This window comes from Leucoraja erinacea, chromosome 1 (genome assembly GCF_028641065.1).
Source record: "Leucoraja erinacea ecotype New England chromosome 1, Leri_hhj_1, whole genome shotgun sequence".
NCBI classification, from domain to species: Eukaryota; Metazoa; Chordata; class Chondrichthyes; order Rajiformes; family Rajidae; genus Leucoraja; species Leucoraja erinaceus.
The window spans coordinates 150,032,764-150,052,136 of NC_073377.1; the positions used below are offsets into that span (position 1 = coordinate 150,032,764).

General features: G+C 42.3%; 1 protein-coding gene across 1 annotated transcript in view; it reads left to right on the forward strand.

Annotated features, from left to right (window-relative positions):
• The window catches only part of LOC129703319 (tryptophan 2,3-dioxygenase-like), a 62,442-nt gene that overhangs the window by 26,038 nt on the left and 17,031 nt on the right, over nucleotides 1-19,373 (forward strand). Inside the window, exons 6-11 of the mRNA XM_055645685.1 lie at nucleotides 2,903-3,089; nucleotides 8,658-8,765; nucleotides 9,165-9,276; nucleotides 11,390-11,447; nucleotides 13,194-13,273; nucleotides 14,220-14,310. Coding sequence (XP_055501660.1) covers nucleotides 2,903-3,089; nucleotides 8,658-8,765; nucleotides 9,165-9,276; nucleotides 11,390-11,447; nucleotides 13,194-13,273; nucleotides 14,220-14,310 — 636 coding nt within the window. The remainder of the gene's footprint in view (nucleotides 1-2,902; nucleotides 3,090-8,657; nucleotides 8,766-9,164; nucleotides 9,277-11,389; nucleotides 11,448-13,193; nucleotides 13,274-14,219; nucleotides 14,311-19,373) is intronic.

The window sequence follows — 19,373 nt, forward strand, 5'->3', positions numbered from 1 at the left end:
TGAAATGAATTTGCCAGCAGCGGTACAATGAAAAAGAATACGTAAAAATACACTAAACATTTACCACAAACATCCACCACAGCATTTATCACTGTGGTGGAAGGCACAAAATTTGGCCAGTCCTCCTCCATTTTCCCCTGTGGAAGACGTACAGGTTTGTGGGGTAATTGGCTTGGTAAATGTAAAAATTGGCCCCTGTGTGTGTAGGATAGTGTTAATATTCAGGAATCACTGGTCGGCGTGGACCAGGTGGCTGAAGGGCCTGTTTCCACATTGTATCTCTATAACTAAAAATAAAAAAACAAAAGAAAGGAAGTCCCAATAATTCAGGGTCTGGTGTCCTTGTCTATCCTTGGGCATAGGTTTGAGGAGTTGTGCAAGCTCCTCAAATTTTGGGGAAGTAACATTTTCAACCATGGGGTATGCTAAATGTTTTCATTCACCAGGTATCCAACATACAGAATTTCTCAACAGCAGTGGGCTGAAATTCTGCAGGAGGTTCCACCTGAAATCAGGAATCCATGTTGCAGTACTGGTGGTGTTTCTTTAATCTCACCAGACCTATCCATGGCTCAGCCTTCAAATGAGACATACAATTAAAAGTAATGTAGAAAGGAACTTTTGACGGCACTGGGCCTGTACATATGATGAACGTATGACGGCACTGGGCCTGTACTCGTTGGAGTTTGGAAGGATGAGGGGCAATCTCATTGCAACTTACCGAACAGTGAAAGGCTTGGATAGAATAGATGTGGAGAGGATGTTTCCACTAGTGGGAGAGCCTAGCCTAAGAATTAAACGACGTTCCTTTAAGAAGGAGATGAGGAGGAATTTCTTTAGTCAGAGGGTGGTGAATCTGTGGAATTTGTTGCCACAGAAAGCAGTGGAAGCCAAGTCAATGGATATGTTTAAGACAGAGATAGATAGATTCTTGATTCTTGATTACAGGTATCGGGAGCCATGGGGAGAAGACAGGAGAGTGGGGTTAGGAGGGAGAGATAGATCAGACATGATTGAATGGCAGGCTTGATGGGTCAAATGTCCTAACTCTGCTCTCATCACCCATACCTTTTGAACTGCAGATGCTGGCTTAAACTGAAGATAGACACAAAGAGTAACTCAGTGAGTCAGGCAGCATCTCCAGAGAAAAAGGACGATAACGTTTTGGGTCGGAAACCTTCTTCAGACTTCTTCAGAACCTTTCTTCGGAGTCTGAAGAAGGGTTCCGACACGCAACGTCACCCATCCTTTTTGTCCAAAGGTGTTGCCTGACCCATTGAGTTACTCCAGCACTTTGTGTCTATCATCAATTGAAAGTTGAACCATGCTCAGACGTTAATAGGGTTTTGGGCCTCAAATGTAATACAAAAACACTATATTTGATGAAATTATCTGACACTGAAAACGTGTGGGGATTCTGGTTCTGCTCAACCTGAGCACAGATTAATGCAGATCAGCTGAGAAGCAAATTTAAAAAGATGACAATCTGAGAGGTAATTCAATAATTATGATAAGTTTACTGCTAAATTAATAATCCAAGAGAGCAATTCTTGAGATTGTGTTAGTGCAGAGTGTATGCAATTGCATCTAAATGCAAATGTTGAAGTTAGGCAAATGTGGGAGTTAGATTTAGCTCTTAGGGCTAAGGGAATCAAGGGATATGGGGAAAAGCCAGAACGAGGTACTGATTTTGGATGATCAGTCATTATCATACTGAATGGCGGTGCTGGCTCAGAGGGTCGGATGGCCTACACCTACACCTATTTTCTATTTTTCAGTGTTTCTATGTTTCTAACTGTGCAAAGTGGTGGGAAGAAGTGCTAATTTGATTTTTTTACAAACCAATTTGGGCTAAAGCACTAAAATATTGCAGAGACTGTGGCTGCTTTCCAACTAATGCTTCTACCTTAAAGTGAAAAGGTAAAGAATGTAAACAAAAATAAAAAGATTGGGTATTTGCAGAGTAACAATTGAATAAGCGTTTGGAAACATGAATAAAGATTCCATGGAAGGGCAGCTAAAACGTTTTACTTGTAATTCCTCTAACAGTTGGGAATTTTAGGATTGATTTTTTCTCCTGAGGAACCACGTGTGGAAGACGTGACACAAACTACATACAATCAATGTCAAGATTTCTAGCACAAGGGCAAATGGAGCACATGAGGTTCGGGATAAGATGTTAGGATTGTAAAATCATACAGCATAGAAATGTGTAGGAAGGAACTGCAGATGCTGGTTTAAACTGACAATAGACACAAAAAGCTGGAGTAACTCAACTGGGCAGGCAGACTCTTAGTCTGAAGAAGGGTCTTGACCCAAAATGTAACCCATTCCTTCTCACCAGAGATGCGGCCTGTCCCGCTGAGTTACTCCAGCTTTTTGTGCAATCATACAGCATAGAAATTGATTCTTCAGTTCACCATTTCCATGCTGACTATTGAGCACCCAACTTTATTAATCTCATTTACCTCTCGTGCCTTGACAGTTCAAATGCACGGTTCTTATTTCTTGGATGTTGTTAGGCCTTTGTCTCCCATTATCCCCTCAGCTGGTGGAATTAGGGATGGCTATTGCAGAAAGGCGAGCGATAGCTTATTCATTACCTTTAGATACAAGGGGGGGGCAGTCGAAGAACGGAAAAAAAGCAGATGTAAACCACTTTATATCTCGATATCTATGAAATGTCGGATTGTGGTTACTGGATTGTCTAAAATACGTTTTACTGCTTGCGGTTATGTTATTCTTCATGAAGGTGGCTGATAGATACACTTACCAGTTATCATACCAGTACATTTTCATATAATGCATTAAAAAAAGTAGATTGTAGTTTGCACTGAATATTCATAATTTTTATCACGGTGCCTGTAACACACTAATTACTTGGTGTCATTTGTTTTTTAAGAAAATATTTAGTACCTGCATCTGGATTTCAGAGCCTGCAATTTCGCCTTCTGGAGAATAAGATTGGAGTTCCTGAGAATCTGCGAGTTCCGTACAACAGAAAACACTACAGGGACTTCTTCAAAGGGAAGGAGAATGAGTTACTACTTCGATCTGAGCAGGAACCTACGCTCTTGCTGCTAGTTGAGGTATTTAGAATATTCAGATACTATTCAATGACTTTACAGGACACATTTGATATCAATAATTGCTCTGTGTTGTTGAATGAGGGCTAATATTTGGCCACAAATCCTCACAAAAGTGCCATTGGAATGTACTTACCCCTTCGTGGAGTCTAGGTATCACAAGATGTGGCTGCATTTATTTCCAGAAACTAACAATCCCTAAATGAATGGTAAATTCTTCTTCATTATTGCGGGTCTAGATTCATATATAGGCCAAATTGGATCTGATCTGACAAAGACTGATGAGCTGTTGACTTCTCTCCCATCTTAAGCAGCAAAGATGAAATGCTGAACCGGAATAGCCTTCGAAATAGCTCTCGAAGGAAAAGAGATGGGAGGAAATGAGAAAGAGTATTTATGGGAGAAGGCAATACTAAGTGGCTGGGAGGATTATTCTTGCCTTCCCCTGCCCGATCATAAGATCACCTGACAAGTAAATCTAGTGCCCCTTGGTGTGTTGTATGGTTGTTGTGCACCACACCAAGGATTTGGACAACTGTAAATATACACTGCAGTTTTTCATCCATACACATGTATCATCCGAGATTCAGACTAGGTTCTGGGAGCAAAAGGGATCAGTTCAAGTCTTTTCTTAGATTGGGCCAAAGATCAGGATTTGGATTGGGATATAGAAGGGAGTGTGAGCAAGCTGTGCACGGGGTGGAAGATTGCAACCTTCACGTGGTCCGCCCAGTTTCGACGAATGCAATCAACCTGGTGTGCACAATCGAATAAGATCAAATAGACCAAGTTGTCTTACAACTTTAGGCTGTGCATGCCATACGCAAGAAGAAGAAGAAGAAGCTGTGCACGGGAGATGTAGATTGCGGGTTTCAACAGATGGTTATATCTGGACCTGTGGGAGGGTCAGAGAATCAGGTCCATCGACAATTCGAGGCCAGGTGTGATGGTGGAGATAGGGAGGGTGCTGTTTGGGAACTGGCCAGTCAGAGATAAATAAGACTTCTTTCAGAAACTAGAGCTTGATGAGAACCACCAGGGGCTGCAACTCACTGGATGCAAATGTCATGGTGGACCAGGAGAAGAGATCATTTTTTGTGGTTAGGGGCATGTGTATGTAGAGTCCACATGACTCTTTTATTCCAAAGCTGTTTGTATTTGCTGCCACACTTCATCTGATGCACTCTTCCAAGACTGTCAGCACCAATCCAATTTTCTAGTATGTGAGCATTGGCGGTAGAGCCAAATGTTAATTTTTCTCCTAAACTGCATGAGCTCTTGGCGAGCTTCCTTCTTGAACTGCTGCATTATTTTAGTGATGATACTATTGTGTAGCGACTTCATGGATTTAGTGTCAATAATCATGAAGGTATGCTCATCTATTTCCGATTAAGATGGTGGTGTACCTATGTGCCTACTATATTTCTCCATGTTAGGGAAGCCTAAGTGAATACCTGTAGTGTGTGTTATAGAGTGCACAGGGCAGTCATGATGTCTTGAAGCAGTTGAGATTCTGTTTGGTGGTGACCTGCCAGGTGTTGATGGTGGAGTGCTTGGTAATCATGCTATCACTGTGTGTGGGTGGAAAGGTTGGGCACTGGCATTGCCAGTAGATCGACCTCCTCACAGCTTGAGCGAGTTCAAGGAACGACCTGGGGCTCCAGTCGCGGAGCTGCGGACCTACTCACCATCGTGGAGCTGGCCGGCTTCGCAGCGGGTGGAGCTGTGGTGGAGCTCGGCTGCGACCCGATCCCGGGGATTCGGTGGCTTACCGCAGGTCCGGTGGACAGTGACACCGGGAGCCCGCGGGTCCCTGCTGGGAGACCGCTTTTCGGGGCTTCCGCAACGGCGACTTCACCCGCCCGAGTCGCGGGGTCGAGGAGTGCCTGGAGCGGGGCCTTACATCATCGCCCGGCGCGGCTTCAACGGCTGCGGGACTTTGCTAGCGCCCGCCGGGGGCTCCAACAACAAGACCCGGAGCGCGGCCTTGCATCACCCGGCGCGGCGTTAATGGCCGCGGGACAATTGCCATCGCCCGCCGGGGACTTTGACTCTGACATCGGGAGGGGAATGGGGAGTGCAGCGGAGAGATAAGTTTTTTGCCTTCCATCACAGCGAGGAGGAGATGCGCTGTGATGGATGTCTGTGTAAATTGTGTTGTGTCTTGGGTCTTTTTTTCTTGTGTGTATGACTGCAGAAACAACATTTCATTTAAGCCTCTATGAGATTCGTGACAAATAAATTGTATTGTGTGTATTGTGTATTATGTAAGTTCAAGTTCAAGTGAGTTTATTGTCATGTGTCCCTGAAAGGACAATGAAATTCTTGCTTTGCTTCAGCACAACAGAACATAGTAGGCATTGACTACAAAACAGATCAGTGTATCCATATATAAATATATACACACATTAATAAATAAACTGATAAAGTACAAATAACAGATAATGGGCTATTTTTGTCCGAGTTCAGAGTTTTGTCCGAGCCAATGGCTGTGGGAAAGTAGCTATTCCTGAACCTGGTCGTTGCAGTCTTCAGGCTCCTGTACCTTCTACCTGAAGGTAGCAGGGAGATGAGTGTGTGGCCAGGATGGTGTTGGTCCTTGATGATACTGCCAGCCTTTTTGAGGCAGCGACTGCGATAGATCCCCTCGATGGAATGGAGGTCTGGGGATCTGGGTTCAATGCTGATCTCTGGTGTTATCTGCATTACATTTGTCGATTCTTCCTGTGTCTGTATGGGACTTCCTCTGGGTGAGTCCATTTCCTTCCACATCCCAAAGACAAGGAGGTACGTTAATTGGCTACTTGATTTCCTCCTAGTGGGTGGCAGGAGAATTGGACAAGTTGATTGGTATGTGAGAGAGAATCGGTTGCAACAAAATAAGTGTTGGAATGGGAATGATGGAATGCTCTGAGATGACATGGAATGATAGGCTACATAAGATAAGATTAATGTATAGGCCATTTAGGACTGAGATGAGTAAAAACGTTCTCACCCAGAGAGTTGTGAATCTGTGGAATTCTCTGCCACAGAAGGCAGTGGAGGCCAATTCACTGGATGTTTTCAAGAGAGAGTTAGATATATCTTAGAGCTAGCGGAATCAAGGTGTATGGGGAGAAGGCAGGAACGGGGTACTGATTTTGGATGATCAGCCATGATCATATTGAATGGCAGTGCTGGCTCGAAGGGCTGAATGGCCTAATCCTGCACCTATTTTCTATGTTTCTATGACCTCCTTCAATGTCATGATGAAATATATTATTCTAAATGTGTTAATTGATCACACTCTTTCTGGGGGATGGCATGTAGTGACACAAAGGTTATCTGCCCATGATCTGAATTGTTCAGGTTTTACTGGCCGTAGACTTGGAATCATCAAAAAAATGTACAATATATTCAGCCCATCATTTCTCTGCTGGTTGAAAATAACCAACCCAGGCTAATTCAAATGTCCATGACTAACTCTGTGGCCTCACAAGTTCTGCTTCAATATGACGGGGGGTTTTGGCTTCATCATCTTTTCAGGCAATGAGCTCCAGACCAGTGAGTCAGTGAGTAGAAGTTTTTTTAATCTCATCTCCCTTCTAACTCATCTGCTGATTATTTTCACCCTTAGCCTCCTAATGTTTGACCCGTCTGCTAATGGAAAGTTGATGAGATGATGTTATTGGTATTGGGAGTAGGGTGTTGACATGGATAGAAAATTGGTTGGCAGACCGGAAGCAAAGAGTAGGAGTGAACGGGTCCTTTTCAGAATGGCAGGCAGTGGCGAGTGGAGTGCCGCAGGCTCAGTGTTGGGGCCGCAACTGTTTACCATATATATTAATGATTTGGAAGAGGGAATTAGGAGCAACACTAGCAAGTTTGCGAATGACACAATGCTGGGTGGCAGTGTGAACTGTGAAGAGGATGTTAGGAGGTTGCAGATTGAAAAGACTTGGCTTGTATTGTTTAAGACCCGCTGAGTTTCTCCAGCTTTTTTGTGTAACCTTGGCTTGTATTCACTGGAGTTTAGAAGGATGAGGGGTAATCTTATAGAAACATATAAAATCATAAAAGGACTGGACAAGCTGGATGCAGGAAAAATGTTCCCAATGTTGGGCGAGTCCAGAACCAGGCCACAGTCTTAGAATAAAGGGGGGGTCATTTAAGACTGAGGTGAGAAAAAACTTTTTCACCCAGAGAGTTGTGAATTTATGGAATTCCCTGCCACAGAAGGCAGTGGAGGCCAAATCACTGAATGGATTTAAGAGAGAGCTAGCTAGAGCTCTAGGGACTAGTGGAGTCAAGAGATATGGGGAGAAGGCAGGCACGGGTTATTGATAGGGGACGATCAGCCATGATCACAATAAATTGCTGTGCTGGCTCGAAGGGCCGAATGGCCTCATCCTGTACCTATTTTCTATGTTTCTATGTGTTGAACTGTGGGGTGGAAACTCACTAACCTGCCCTCAAAAACTTTCAGAAACAGCATTCGAATGACAATGATCATCAGTTTCACTGATAGTTATTGAGTATTAGATGTTTGGGCTGGTCACCAGCAATGCATGTGAATGTTGTTCTTCAAAATATTATAATGATCTGTTCACTTGAAAGAAAATGGTCCTCAATGTAAGATTTTATCGGAAAGTGCAAGCTTTCCCAAATTCCTCTTGAGCCGTCAACCTAGATTGTACAAGTTGTTCACAATGTTGGTTATGCTGCACAGAATATTGTTTGCAGTTCTGGTCACCATACTACAGGGAAGATGTGACTAAGCTAGAGAGGGTGAGAAAAAAGATTAATAAGGATATTGCTTGTGTTATGAGGAGAGATTGGATAAAGTGGGTCTGTTTCCCATGGAACAAAGAAAGCTGAGAGGAGACGTGGTAGAGGGATACGGGAGGCAGAGGTGAGATAGAAAACTTGTGTAATTTCCCATAGAAGGAATGTGTAATAAGTTTGAGTTGAGGGGGAGAAGATTTAAAAGGGATCTGAAAGGCAAATCCTTGTAAATAATTGGTATCTGGAATGCGCTGCCAGAGGAGTTGGTGGAGACAGAAATAGTAACATTTGTGGTATTTGGGCAGGTGCTTGAATGAGCAAGGCAAGATTAAAATGTAATTGCGGGACAGTATGCCGCAAGAGATCCTTGCAGGACAGAACACCACAGGAAATCCTTCTTCCCTGTGGCTATCAAGCTTTACAACTTGTCCCCCATCTGTCGTTGGGTAGACTGAGACTGAGACTGACTCCCCCAGCCCCCCCCTCCCACCCCCCACCTCCTCAATCTATGTACATCCCAAGCCTATCCACTCGTCACATTAATTTACTGTTTCATGTATTTTATATTTTATGACTGTTGGCAGATCAATTTCCCTCCTGGGATAAATAAATTTCTATCGTATTGTATTGTATGGAATTAATGCAAGCAAGTGGGATTACTGTGGATATTCATGATGGTTGGTACAATGGGCCGAACCACCTGTTTCTTGACTGTCCCACATGATGACTAGATTTTTGTATTCTGGAATGTGAATTAAATCTTCAACATAAATGTTTTATTTTTTTTAACCAATTTATTTTCTTCAGCAATGGCTAGAGAGAACTCCTGGACTTGAGCCAGATGGGTTTGATTTCTGGGGCAAATTGAAAATCAACATTGACAGAGGACTGAGAGACGAATTTACACATATTCAGGTAACTTTCACCATCAGATTTAATGCAGGGCAGGGTTGCAGAACACGTTCGTGTGCATGCTTTTAAAACAAAATGCATTTGGTTGACCTTCTCTCCAAAAACAAATGCACATTGTTGCATAATTTAAACTGAGAAAATAATTGAACATTCCAATTATGCAAAAGATAATTTATGATGAGATAAATATTGAATAATGTGGAAACCATTTTAATGAACATAAAGATGAAAAATTAATGATATTTTACAGTGCTATGATTATATAGAACATTTCCTACTTTGGAAACTTAGTTGTAAACTTATATTTCTTGGTAACTGAAGAAAAAAAAATGTTTTAAAGCTGAAAGTAATTTTTGATCTTAATATGGTAAGCTATTGGAAAGTTTTGCTGTTTTTCAAAAGTCAAAGCCGGCATTTGAGGAGAAGGAAGATATGCTATTGGAACTTAATAAACGCAAGGAAGTGCTCACATCAATGTTTGATGTAAGACGTCATGAACATTTGTTGAGTAAAGGTATGGAAAAAAATGTAACATAACCCAACTTTTATGCTCAATATCCTGATGATGAGTGCCAATGTGCCAAAAGCCTTCTTGACCATCATATCTGTCTGTGACGCCAATTTCAAGGAACTATGTACCTGAACTGCCAAATCATTCTGCTCAAAACAGTCACCGGAGCCCATCAACTTCACCGTGAAGGTCCTACCTTTGTTTAACTTTCCAAAATCCAAACCCTCATGCAGATATCTACATTAAACTCTATTAGCCATTCTTCAGCCCACTTACCCAGCTGATCAAGATCCTGCTGTAATTTTTGATAACCATCTTAACTATCTACGATACTACCCACATTAGTGTCATCTACAGTTACTAATTATGCCTTGCACATTCTCGTCCAAATCATTGAGCAAACAGCACCAATCCCTGAGGCACACCACCAGTCACAAGCCTCCAGTCCAAAAAGCAACCTTCCACCATCTCCCTTCGCTTCCTTCCATGAAACAAATTTTCTATACATTCAGTAATCTCTCCTTGATCCCATGCGGTCTAACCTTCCAGAGCAGCCTATCATGTGGAACCTTGTCAAATACTTTGCTGAAGTCTGTATAGACAACATCTATATTTGTTGTCATCGGCCAAAAGTTGTGTTGTCATCCATGTCCAAAAATTGTGTTGCTTGCTAAGTTAATTTGCTGCTGTAAATTGTCCCTAGTGAGGTGAGTGGTAAATGGTGTGAGGAGATATAGATTCATAGTTAACTGTATGGAAAGGAAACAGGCCTTTCGGTTCCTTGTCCATGCTGACCAATTGACCCACTGGCATTCCCATTTGCCTGTATATTCCCCGAACCCTGGCTCTAAACCCTTCATTTTTGTATACCTGTTTCTTAAAAGTTGCAGTGTAAAAGTCATAGTTGATGCGAATGGTGAGAAACTAAAATAATAGGATTAATGCATGATTAGTGTAAGTGGATGATTGATGGTCCGATGGGCCGAAGGACCTGCTTCTGCACTGCATCTCTCTGTTACTCCATGAATCATGAAAGAAGGTGCAAACTGATCGGGTTTCTATGTTTGTGGCCAGAGCGGAACTGTGAGTTCCAACTAGACCGACGCGTGGCGCCACGGGCCGGCAGCCTCGCCTGCAGCTGTTCATCCTTTCCACTTTTTGTTGCTTTTATTGCATCTAAAAGTGTGTTTTAGTGTGGGGGTGGGGGCGGGAATTGGGGGAAACTGTGTTTTTAGTCACTTACCTCGGTGGAATGCGACTTTTCTCCTAGTTGCATTTCGCCCTCCCTCGCGGCCTAACAGCTTGGATTGGTGCGGCCTCTCCCGGAGTCGGGTCCAGAGCTTCAGCAGCGGGCGCAGCATGGACTTTCCATTGCGGAGCGGGGGATCCTTTGCCGGGGGTTGGAAGAAGAAATGCTCCGATCGCTGGCCCGTGGACTACGGCATCCTGAAGCTGCGGTCTGCGGAGATTCTAGCCGCGGGCACGGCTTGGACTTTCCATCGCGAAGCGGGTGAGCCCTTGCTGAGGGTCGCCAGAAGAAATGCTCCGATCGCCGGCCTGCGACCTATAACATACCGAAACCACGGTCTGCGGAGCTTCTTGGGCGCAGTATGGACTTTAAGTGCTCCGATCGCAGGCCTGCGACCTATAACATACCGAAACCATGGTCTGCGGAGCTTCGCGGGCGCGGTGTGGACTTTAAAGGCTTTGACCACCGGCTTGCGGCATATAACGTCGTGACGCCCCAGTCTCAGGTAGGAAGCGGCTGATTCGAGACCTCCAAGCCGCGGAGTGTCCATCCACCCCGATGTCGGAGTTTCGAGCATCCCAGCCAGAGGGCCTGTACATCGGGACATCCATAGCGGCGACTGCGGAGGGTTCATGGCCCCGACCACGAATGAACAAAGGAGGAGGATTGACAAAGTTATTGGCTTCCACCACAGTGAAGAAGTTGATTCCACTGTAGTGGATGTTCATTATTTTATAGTGTGTATTGTGCTCCTTTGTTTGTATAGCTGCATGGTAAGTCAAATTCCACTGTACCCTAATTGATGCATGTGGCAATAAATGTGAACTTGAACTTGAACTAGAACAAACGTATAATTTTTCTCTTCAGGTGAACGGAGAATATCTTACAAGGCATTGCAGGGGGCTCTCATGATCTACTTCTACAGGTTAGTAGAATCTAAATAATAAGGGGGGATGCTGAGTAGTGCAGATGGATTAGCAGATCTCAACAACCCCTAATTTAATCAACTCTTGTTTATTGCACAATGTTTGATTCCTTGCTAATGTACCTCCAATAGAGAGTCAAGAATGCATTATTGTCATGTGTCCTGAAACAGAACAATGAAATTCTTACTTGCAGCAGCACAACGATATGTAAACATAATACTCAGTAAACACCATCATAAACACCAAAAATAAGCTAATGGATCAAAAGTTCTCTGCACATTCTTCCTGTAAGCATGGAATTGGTTATTATAGCATCCTAAAGGAATACATGCTGCAACAAGATAGACCATAGTTTAACAATCTTGTTAATCACGATACACAAGCATAGCGTGTCATAATATTTGCTGTATGAATGCTGATATGAAATTTAGAATAAATGAAAAAGCAATAAGGGTTAAACTTTCAGAAGGGTTCTGATAATTAACCATAATTTAAGTGAAAACTCTCTGAAATATCATTATTAGCGTTGTAACTCCAATTTCCAGTAAATTACAAAAGGAAATCTGGATAACCTCTGCATTAGAAACATAGAAACATAGAAACATAGAAATTAGGTGCAGGAGTAGGCCATTCGGCCCTTCGAGCCTGCACCGCCATTCAATATGATCACGGCTGATCATCCAACTCAGTATCCCGTACCTGCCTTCTCTCCATACCCCCTGATCCCCTTAGCCACAAGGGCCACATCTAACTCCCTCTTAAATATAGCCAATGAACTGGCCTCAACTACCCCCTGTGGCAGAGAGTTCCAGAGATTCACCACTCTCTGTGTGAAAATGATTTATGATGAGATGATTCAGAAAAGATGACCACTGCATATGTTCCTATATCCCAACTTGAGAATGATTACGGTGGAGACTATGTTGTCTATAGCTTCCAACCTGGCTAATGCTAAGAAAGTATATTATCAACTCTTGCCTATTATAAAGCCAAATTGATTTTTGAATGAGGTGTAGAATTTGAGCTGATGCATTCGTTTCTTAATCTTGCCAAAGGGGAAAATTGTGGGCCTGTCCCACTAAGGCGAGGTTTTTAGGCGACTGCAGGAGACTATGCGGTCGCCACATGGTTGCCAAATGTTCGCGGGTGGTTTGCCGGGGAGTCGCCTTCATGGGCGTGAGGGGTTCCTGCATTCTGGGAACTAATTGCGGCCTCATTATGGTCGCCGAAAATTACTCAACATGTTGAAAAATTAGCGGCAATTAGAATGAAGTCGCCATGGTGAGTAGCGAGAATTCTCGTGCCGTAGGTGGCTCACCAGGAAGTCCTAGTGGGTTGCCAGGAGGTCGAAGGTTCGCTTAGGCGACTTGACTGTCGCTGGCAGTCGCCTGAAAAATTGTCTAAGTGGGACAGGCCCATTAGCCCAGTGCGTAGTAAAGAAAATGTTGGGTATTTAATGCAGGGAAGGGAGCCAGTCAATGAGGAAGCTGCTTTATGATTTGATTCTTTGGACTGTTCGACCAAAGAAACAAAGAACTGAACTACAAGTAGCCAGCTCAACTTGTCTGGCGTAATTCTCAATCGTTATGCACAAGATTGTCATGCAGGTTCCTGCAGGGAGATCTCCTGCCCATTTTACATATTTTATTATGTGCTGGTGCATGGCTTCAGAAGACACAAGATTGAATTTGAAATGGAAATTAAATAGTGGAAATAACTCAATCATTTCCTTCTAAAATCTCCAGAGAAGAACCACGTTTCCAGGTGCCATTCCAGTTACTGAATTCCCTCATGGACATTGATGCACTTATGACTAAATGGAGATGTAAGTTCGTTACCCTTCCAACTGTATATGTAGTAGTATTTATTTTGGTTCAAACATGTCAAACAAAAAAAGTGAAAAACAAAGCAAAATAACAATAAAATGAAATGAACAATAAACCTATAAACAACTCATTGAATAACTTCTCATAAACACCACAGATTACATGTTCGAAAAGGAGTAGGAGGAAGTATACACTTATTTATTCCTACCCCTTCTCTGCTACTCATCAATTAATTCACAAACTTTATCTCATCTACATATATACTGTATATATGTATATACATACAATTACACCAACATATACATACATACATACGTACATGCATCCATACATAAGCCACATACATACACACATACATATAAACACGCATATGCACGTACGCAAACATGCATACATACAGTTTATAAACAATTAGCCAAATTCTATGTACAATGCAAATATCACATTTTGTCAATAAACTAATACTTAAGGGGCTGCCCCACTGTACGAGCTAATGCAAGAGTTCTCCCGAGTTTCCCCTGATTCGAACTCGGAGAATTACGGTAATAGCCGCTCGTAGGTACTCGGGTCTCGCGTGGACATTTTTCAACATGTTGAAACATATTCACGAGCTTACCGCGTTTCCCGAGTACCTGCCGTCAGTGTTACGAGCCCCTAAGAGACGTCCGACGTACACGCTACGTACATTCTACGTGCTTACCACGAGTTTTTTTGTTTTTTTTAACTCGGGAGAGCTCTTGAATTACCTCGTACAGTGGGACAGCCCCTTAAACCGTTATCATAGCCCTTCCTCATTCTTATACCTCTGGAAAAAATTTTTTTTTTACTCTTCTTCTTAAACTGAGTAATGTGTATATAATCACAGAAGATGCATAACATTACAATGTAATTAAAAATGTATATTTTGTGCCTTTCCTATTGTAACCTCTTCTTGCTTTCTCTAAGATAACCATGTTTGTATGGTGCAAAGGATGATTGGTGGCAAAGCTGGCACAGGTGGATCATCTGGCTATCAATATCTACGTTCTACCATGAGGTAAGTTAGAGGACAACCATTTCCCTTGGCCTCCCAAAGCTGTAGTGGAAAACTGACAGAACTATGATGGAAAGACTATATATAAAAATAAATATTGATTCTAACATAACATCTCCCCCTCTTGATAAAACAATCCCTCATTTTCCAAGAAGAATTAAGTGTAGCCAATTTCTGAACTGTCTCTCAATTCTGGTTATCTCTACTGTGATATTACAGGATATCATCACTAATTGTATAATCCTTCTTCGACGCGAAATGGCACCCATTCCTTCTCTCCAGAGATGTTGCCTGTCCTACTGAGTTACTCCAGCATTTTGTGTCTATCTTTGGTGTAAGCCAGTGTCTGCAGTTCCTTCCCACACCCTCTGTTTATACTCTCTATTTCCAATTAGCTTTCCTTCCCACAGCTGAATAATGCACCATTCATTTCAGCTGATAACCACAAGGTTGCTCAAAATTCACCCAATCATTGCCAGCACTGTTACTGCTGGTTCCATCAATAATTGTAGATACCACCCATTTATTTTCAATGTATTTTATGAGTTTAAGTTGTGACATTATTTATGGGGATAATCAACGTAACCCCAACAAATTGCTTTGTCATGTGATCAGTTTTGACATTGAAATATATTCTATTTATTGCCACACTCTAAACTCACCAACTTGTATTCATCTGCATGATGCCATCCTCAAACAGTTTTTGTATTCTTTTTGCTGATTTGGCAACTTCTCAACATGTTGCCTTCTCCAAACTATAGAAGTTTTTTTAATGTCTGAACTTCAACTTCAAAATCAATAGCGCACACACGAGCATCAGCAAATTCATGCCTGAATGTCTACGGTCCAGTGGCCATGACATCCACCATCATGAAATGTTTTAAGAGGCTAGTTATGCCCCTGTCCCACTTAGGAAACCTGAACAGAAACCTCTGGAGACTTTGCGCCCTACCCAATGTTTCCGTGCGGTTCCCGGAGGTTGCCGGAGGTTCCCGGAGGTTTTTGTTAGTCTCCCTAATGGTCGAAAGTGGTTTCCGCTTCTTTTATGTTCTGGCGATTATTTCAAAAAATTAAAAACCGGCCGCGACTAAAAATAGGTTGCAGTTTTAAAAATCGGTAATTTTCTAGTCTGAGCCGATTGCGATGCTAGTTGAAGGTGGTTGCCGGAGGTTGCAGGTGGTGGAAGGTCTTACATTACCTTGGGTGGGGCGCAAAGTCTCCAGAGGTTTCCGTTCAGGTTTCCTAAGCGGGACAGCGGCATTATGGAACGCATTAAATCCAGTCTGCGGCCTTGACCCACTGCAGTTCGCCTACTGCCACAACAGGTCCATGGACGATGCTATCGCCCTGGCCCCACACTCATTCCTGGAACACCCGGATAAAAGAGTCACCAACTTCAGACTCCTATTCATAGACTATTCATCGCCTTTAACACCATCCAAGCTTATCATCAAACTCGCGGGACTTAAGAGTCAGCACACATCTCTGCAACGGGATCCTTGACTTCCTGACCAACAGACTACAATCAGTGAGGACAGGGGACAAATCATCCTCTGTGATAATCCTCAACACTGGTGCACCTTTAAAGGCCATTCTCACGTTGCGAGTTGACACAAGAGGTAACCCGAGTTAAACCTCGTGGCAATAACGTACGATTAGCGTACGGCATTCGTGGACGCAACGTAGTGCACTGTGGCGCTAACGGCAGGTACTCGTGTAACTTGTCTACTCTTGCCAAAAATCAAATTAGTCCTCACCAACTTCTACAGATGCGTCGTAGAAAGCATTTTATCGGGTTGCATCACAGCTTGGTTTGGGAACAGTTCCATCCAAAGCCGCAAGGAATTGCAGCGAATTGTGGACCCAGCCCAGCTCATCACACAAACCAACCTCCTTTCTATTGACTCAATTTATACCTCACGCTGTCTCAGCAAGGCCAGCGTGATAATCAAGGATGAGTCGCACCCTGGCTACTCCATCTCCTCCCCTCTCCTCCCCTCTCCCTCTCCCATCGGGCAAAAAGTATAGGTGTGAAAATGCACACCACCAGATTCAGCGCCTGTTTATTCCCTGCTTTTATCAGTCATCTGAACCTTCCTACCACAACCAGAGAGTAGTCTAGCTCTCGGTCTTTGTTCCGACTTTACAGGATTTATCTTGCACTAAACATTATTCCCTTATCATGTATCTGTACACTGTGAATGGCTCGATTGTAATCATGTGTTGTTTTTCTGCTGGCTGGTTAGCATGCAACAAAAGCTTTTCACTGTACCTTGGTACACATGACAATAAACTAAACTAAATTAAACTAAACTAAACTAAACAAAACATCAACCTATAATTTTGGTGTGAACATTGAGATCAAATGAGATCAATTCATAAGGTTTGCTACTTTTTGTCCATATAAAAATTCAGGTAGCCTGGTTCAAAATCAAGCTCTAGATCATAACATTTTGTTCAGTTTCACTGTAATACAGATTTATATTTTGAAGCACTGGCAGGCATTTTTTGTGTAATTTCTTTGAACCTCCTGCACAACCTTGCAGAAGACTGGCTGATACTTTGAAGGTTTAGTTTAGTTTAGAGATACAGCGCGGAAACTGGTGCTTTGGCCCACAGAGTCCGCGTTGACCAGCGATTCCCGCACATTAACACTGTACCTGCACACACACATTAGGGACAATTTTTTACACATACCAAGCCAATTAACCTACAAACCTGTACGTCTTTGGAGTGTGGGAGGAAACCGAAGATCTCGGAGAAAACGGGGAGAAGTGCAAACTCCGAACAGACAGCACCCGTAGTTGGGATTGAACCCAGATCTTTGGCACTGCAAGCGCTGTAGGGCAGCAACACTACTGCTACCCCACCATGCCGCCTGCATGGAAGAACTGCATGAGCGATATTTTGCTGGGCCTGCTCCAATGTTACCCGTATATTTTGTGAAAATGTCATTATAAATCCTGGTGAAATCTTTTACCCATTACTTGCAGAGATCTTTCCTCACAGCACCAGAAGTTCTTTTTTTTGACAAAAATCAGGGAAAATGTGGATCATGTGGGAAAGTGGACGAGGTGCATGATCAGCTATGGCCTTGTAGAACCGAAGCCAGCTGGAGTGGTCACCTTGTCCATCACAGCTTGTATATCAATGCTATTAGATTCATTTTCCTCTCCCTCTATCACTGCTACCCAAACCAACTATTTTATCTAGACAGTAAAATCACCATTCACAAGTTGAATATTTCTGCTGTATTTAGTTTCTTTTTAGAAAGGCAATTTTTTCACCACACTGTGAAACCTACTGCTTTTCTCGTCCATTCTACCCTCATAATTGTATTCTTTCATTCTTTGAACAAATACAGGAGAGTTTAATAGAAAAGAAAATTAGGTGGGGTAAAAATGGGGCTGATTTTCTAAAGTCAAAATCTAAAACTTGTGCCTGACTAAATCTACCCCCACTGTTTTAATAATTAATTCAATATTGTGTTCAGGGTCTTACTTCCATTGCTATCATGTTCTTTATTTATTTTAGATTGTTCTTGGTTTATGATAACACGATTACTGAAAAAACATAGTGTCTTTTAAAGTTAAATAATATTGTGGGTTTTGGCATTTTTGTAACATTGATAAGAATTCACAATGCACAACTCACAATGAGAAAACACTTAATGTCATTTTTTTTCTTATATCATGTGTGTTTGCAGTTGAGGAAACAAGATGGTGCATTGGTGGAGAGGAGTAAAAAAAAGGGAATAATGGCTAGTGGGATAATGACAAAATCCAGGATGCATTTAAAAATTACATAGATGCTATGTTTTTACACTATATAAAAGGAACTTTGGGAAGTGCAGTTCAGTGATCAGATGATGATGAGTTTCTTGATAGTACAGACAATAGCTGAGAGATGCAAAATTAACGTGCTATGGTGACAAAACTAAGTTTATTTCAAGAAGCAGAGTTTACATAGTCAATGATTCAGGTTGGCTTGTAACAGGAGTTGATTCCTATTGTTCCATGTCATAGAGTCATAGAGTCATACAGTGTGGAAACGGCCCTTCGGCCCAACTTGCCAACACCGGCCAACGTGTTCCAGCTACGCTTGTCGCACCTGCCCGCATTTGGCCCATATCCCTCCAAACCTGTCCCATCCATGTTCTAGTCTAACTGTTTCTTAATTGTTGGGATAGTCTCTGCCTCAACTACCTCCCCTGGCAAGTTTCCTGGCATAGTAGCAGACTCAGGGTAAAACAATGAAACTTTCTCATGTGTAGGGACTGAATGTTTGTGTCTTACACATGAATAGTTCTTTGAAATTTCTGAAAGGAGGCTATGCTGATGACACAGTTTGATTCATAAGCTGTGAAAGATATATGGAACACAAAATCTATTGAGAGATGATTCATATATTTTGTATAAAGTTATAAAAATGATATACACATTCAGGTAATAAAATCACATTTCTGTTGTCTTTGTCAAGGATGCTTTAGTAAATGTAAAAGTATAATCTCTGCTGAGGAACAGGAATGGTGTCTGTTGTTTAAAGCTGCTACCAGCCTCACTGGTGCCTGGTTTTCTTTTTAAAGGCATTGATCCTCGGAGATATATAAATGTAAGCACTAAAGCATTCAACTTCCTTCAAAATGTTGACATTACGCAAGAACTAACAAATGTACTTTCAAATTATATCTAATAACTTCTATTCATTTAAAACATTTTAGCAGTGACTGCAATCCAAAAGTTATTTATTGGGAATGATGTTGCATTTGGAAATTGTTTCGTACATTCATTTTTGGGAGGTGAGGCCAGCATTTATTGCCTAAACTTAATTGCGTTTTAAAAGTTGGTGATGTACCTTCTGCTTTAACACTGCAGTCCTTCTGGTGAAGGTACTTCCATGGGTGCTGTTACATAGAGATATTCAAGATGATGAAGGAAGCCGATACCTCTAAGCCAGGATGGAATACAACTTGGACTTTGTACAAATCAGATAGCCCTCTCCTTCCTTGGTGATTCAGATCACAGACTTGAGACGTGACTAGGCTAGCAACTACCACTTTGCTCATT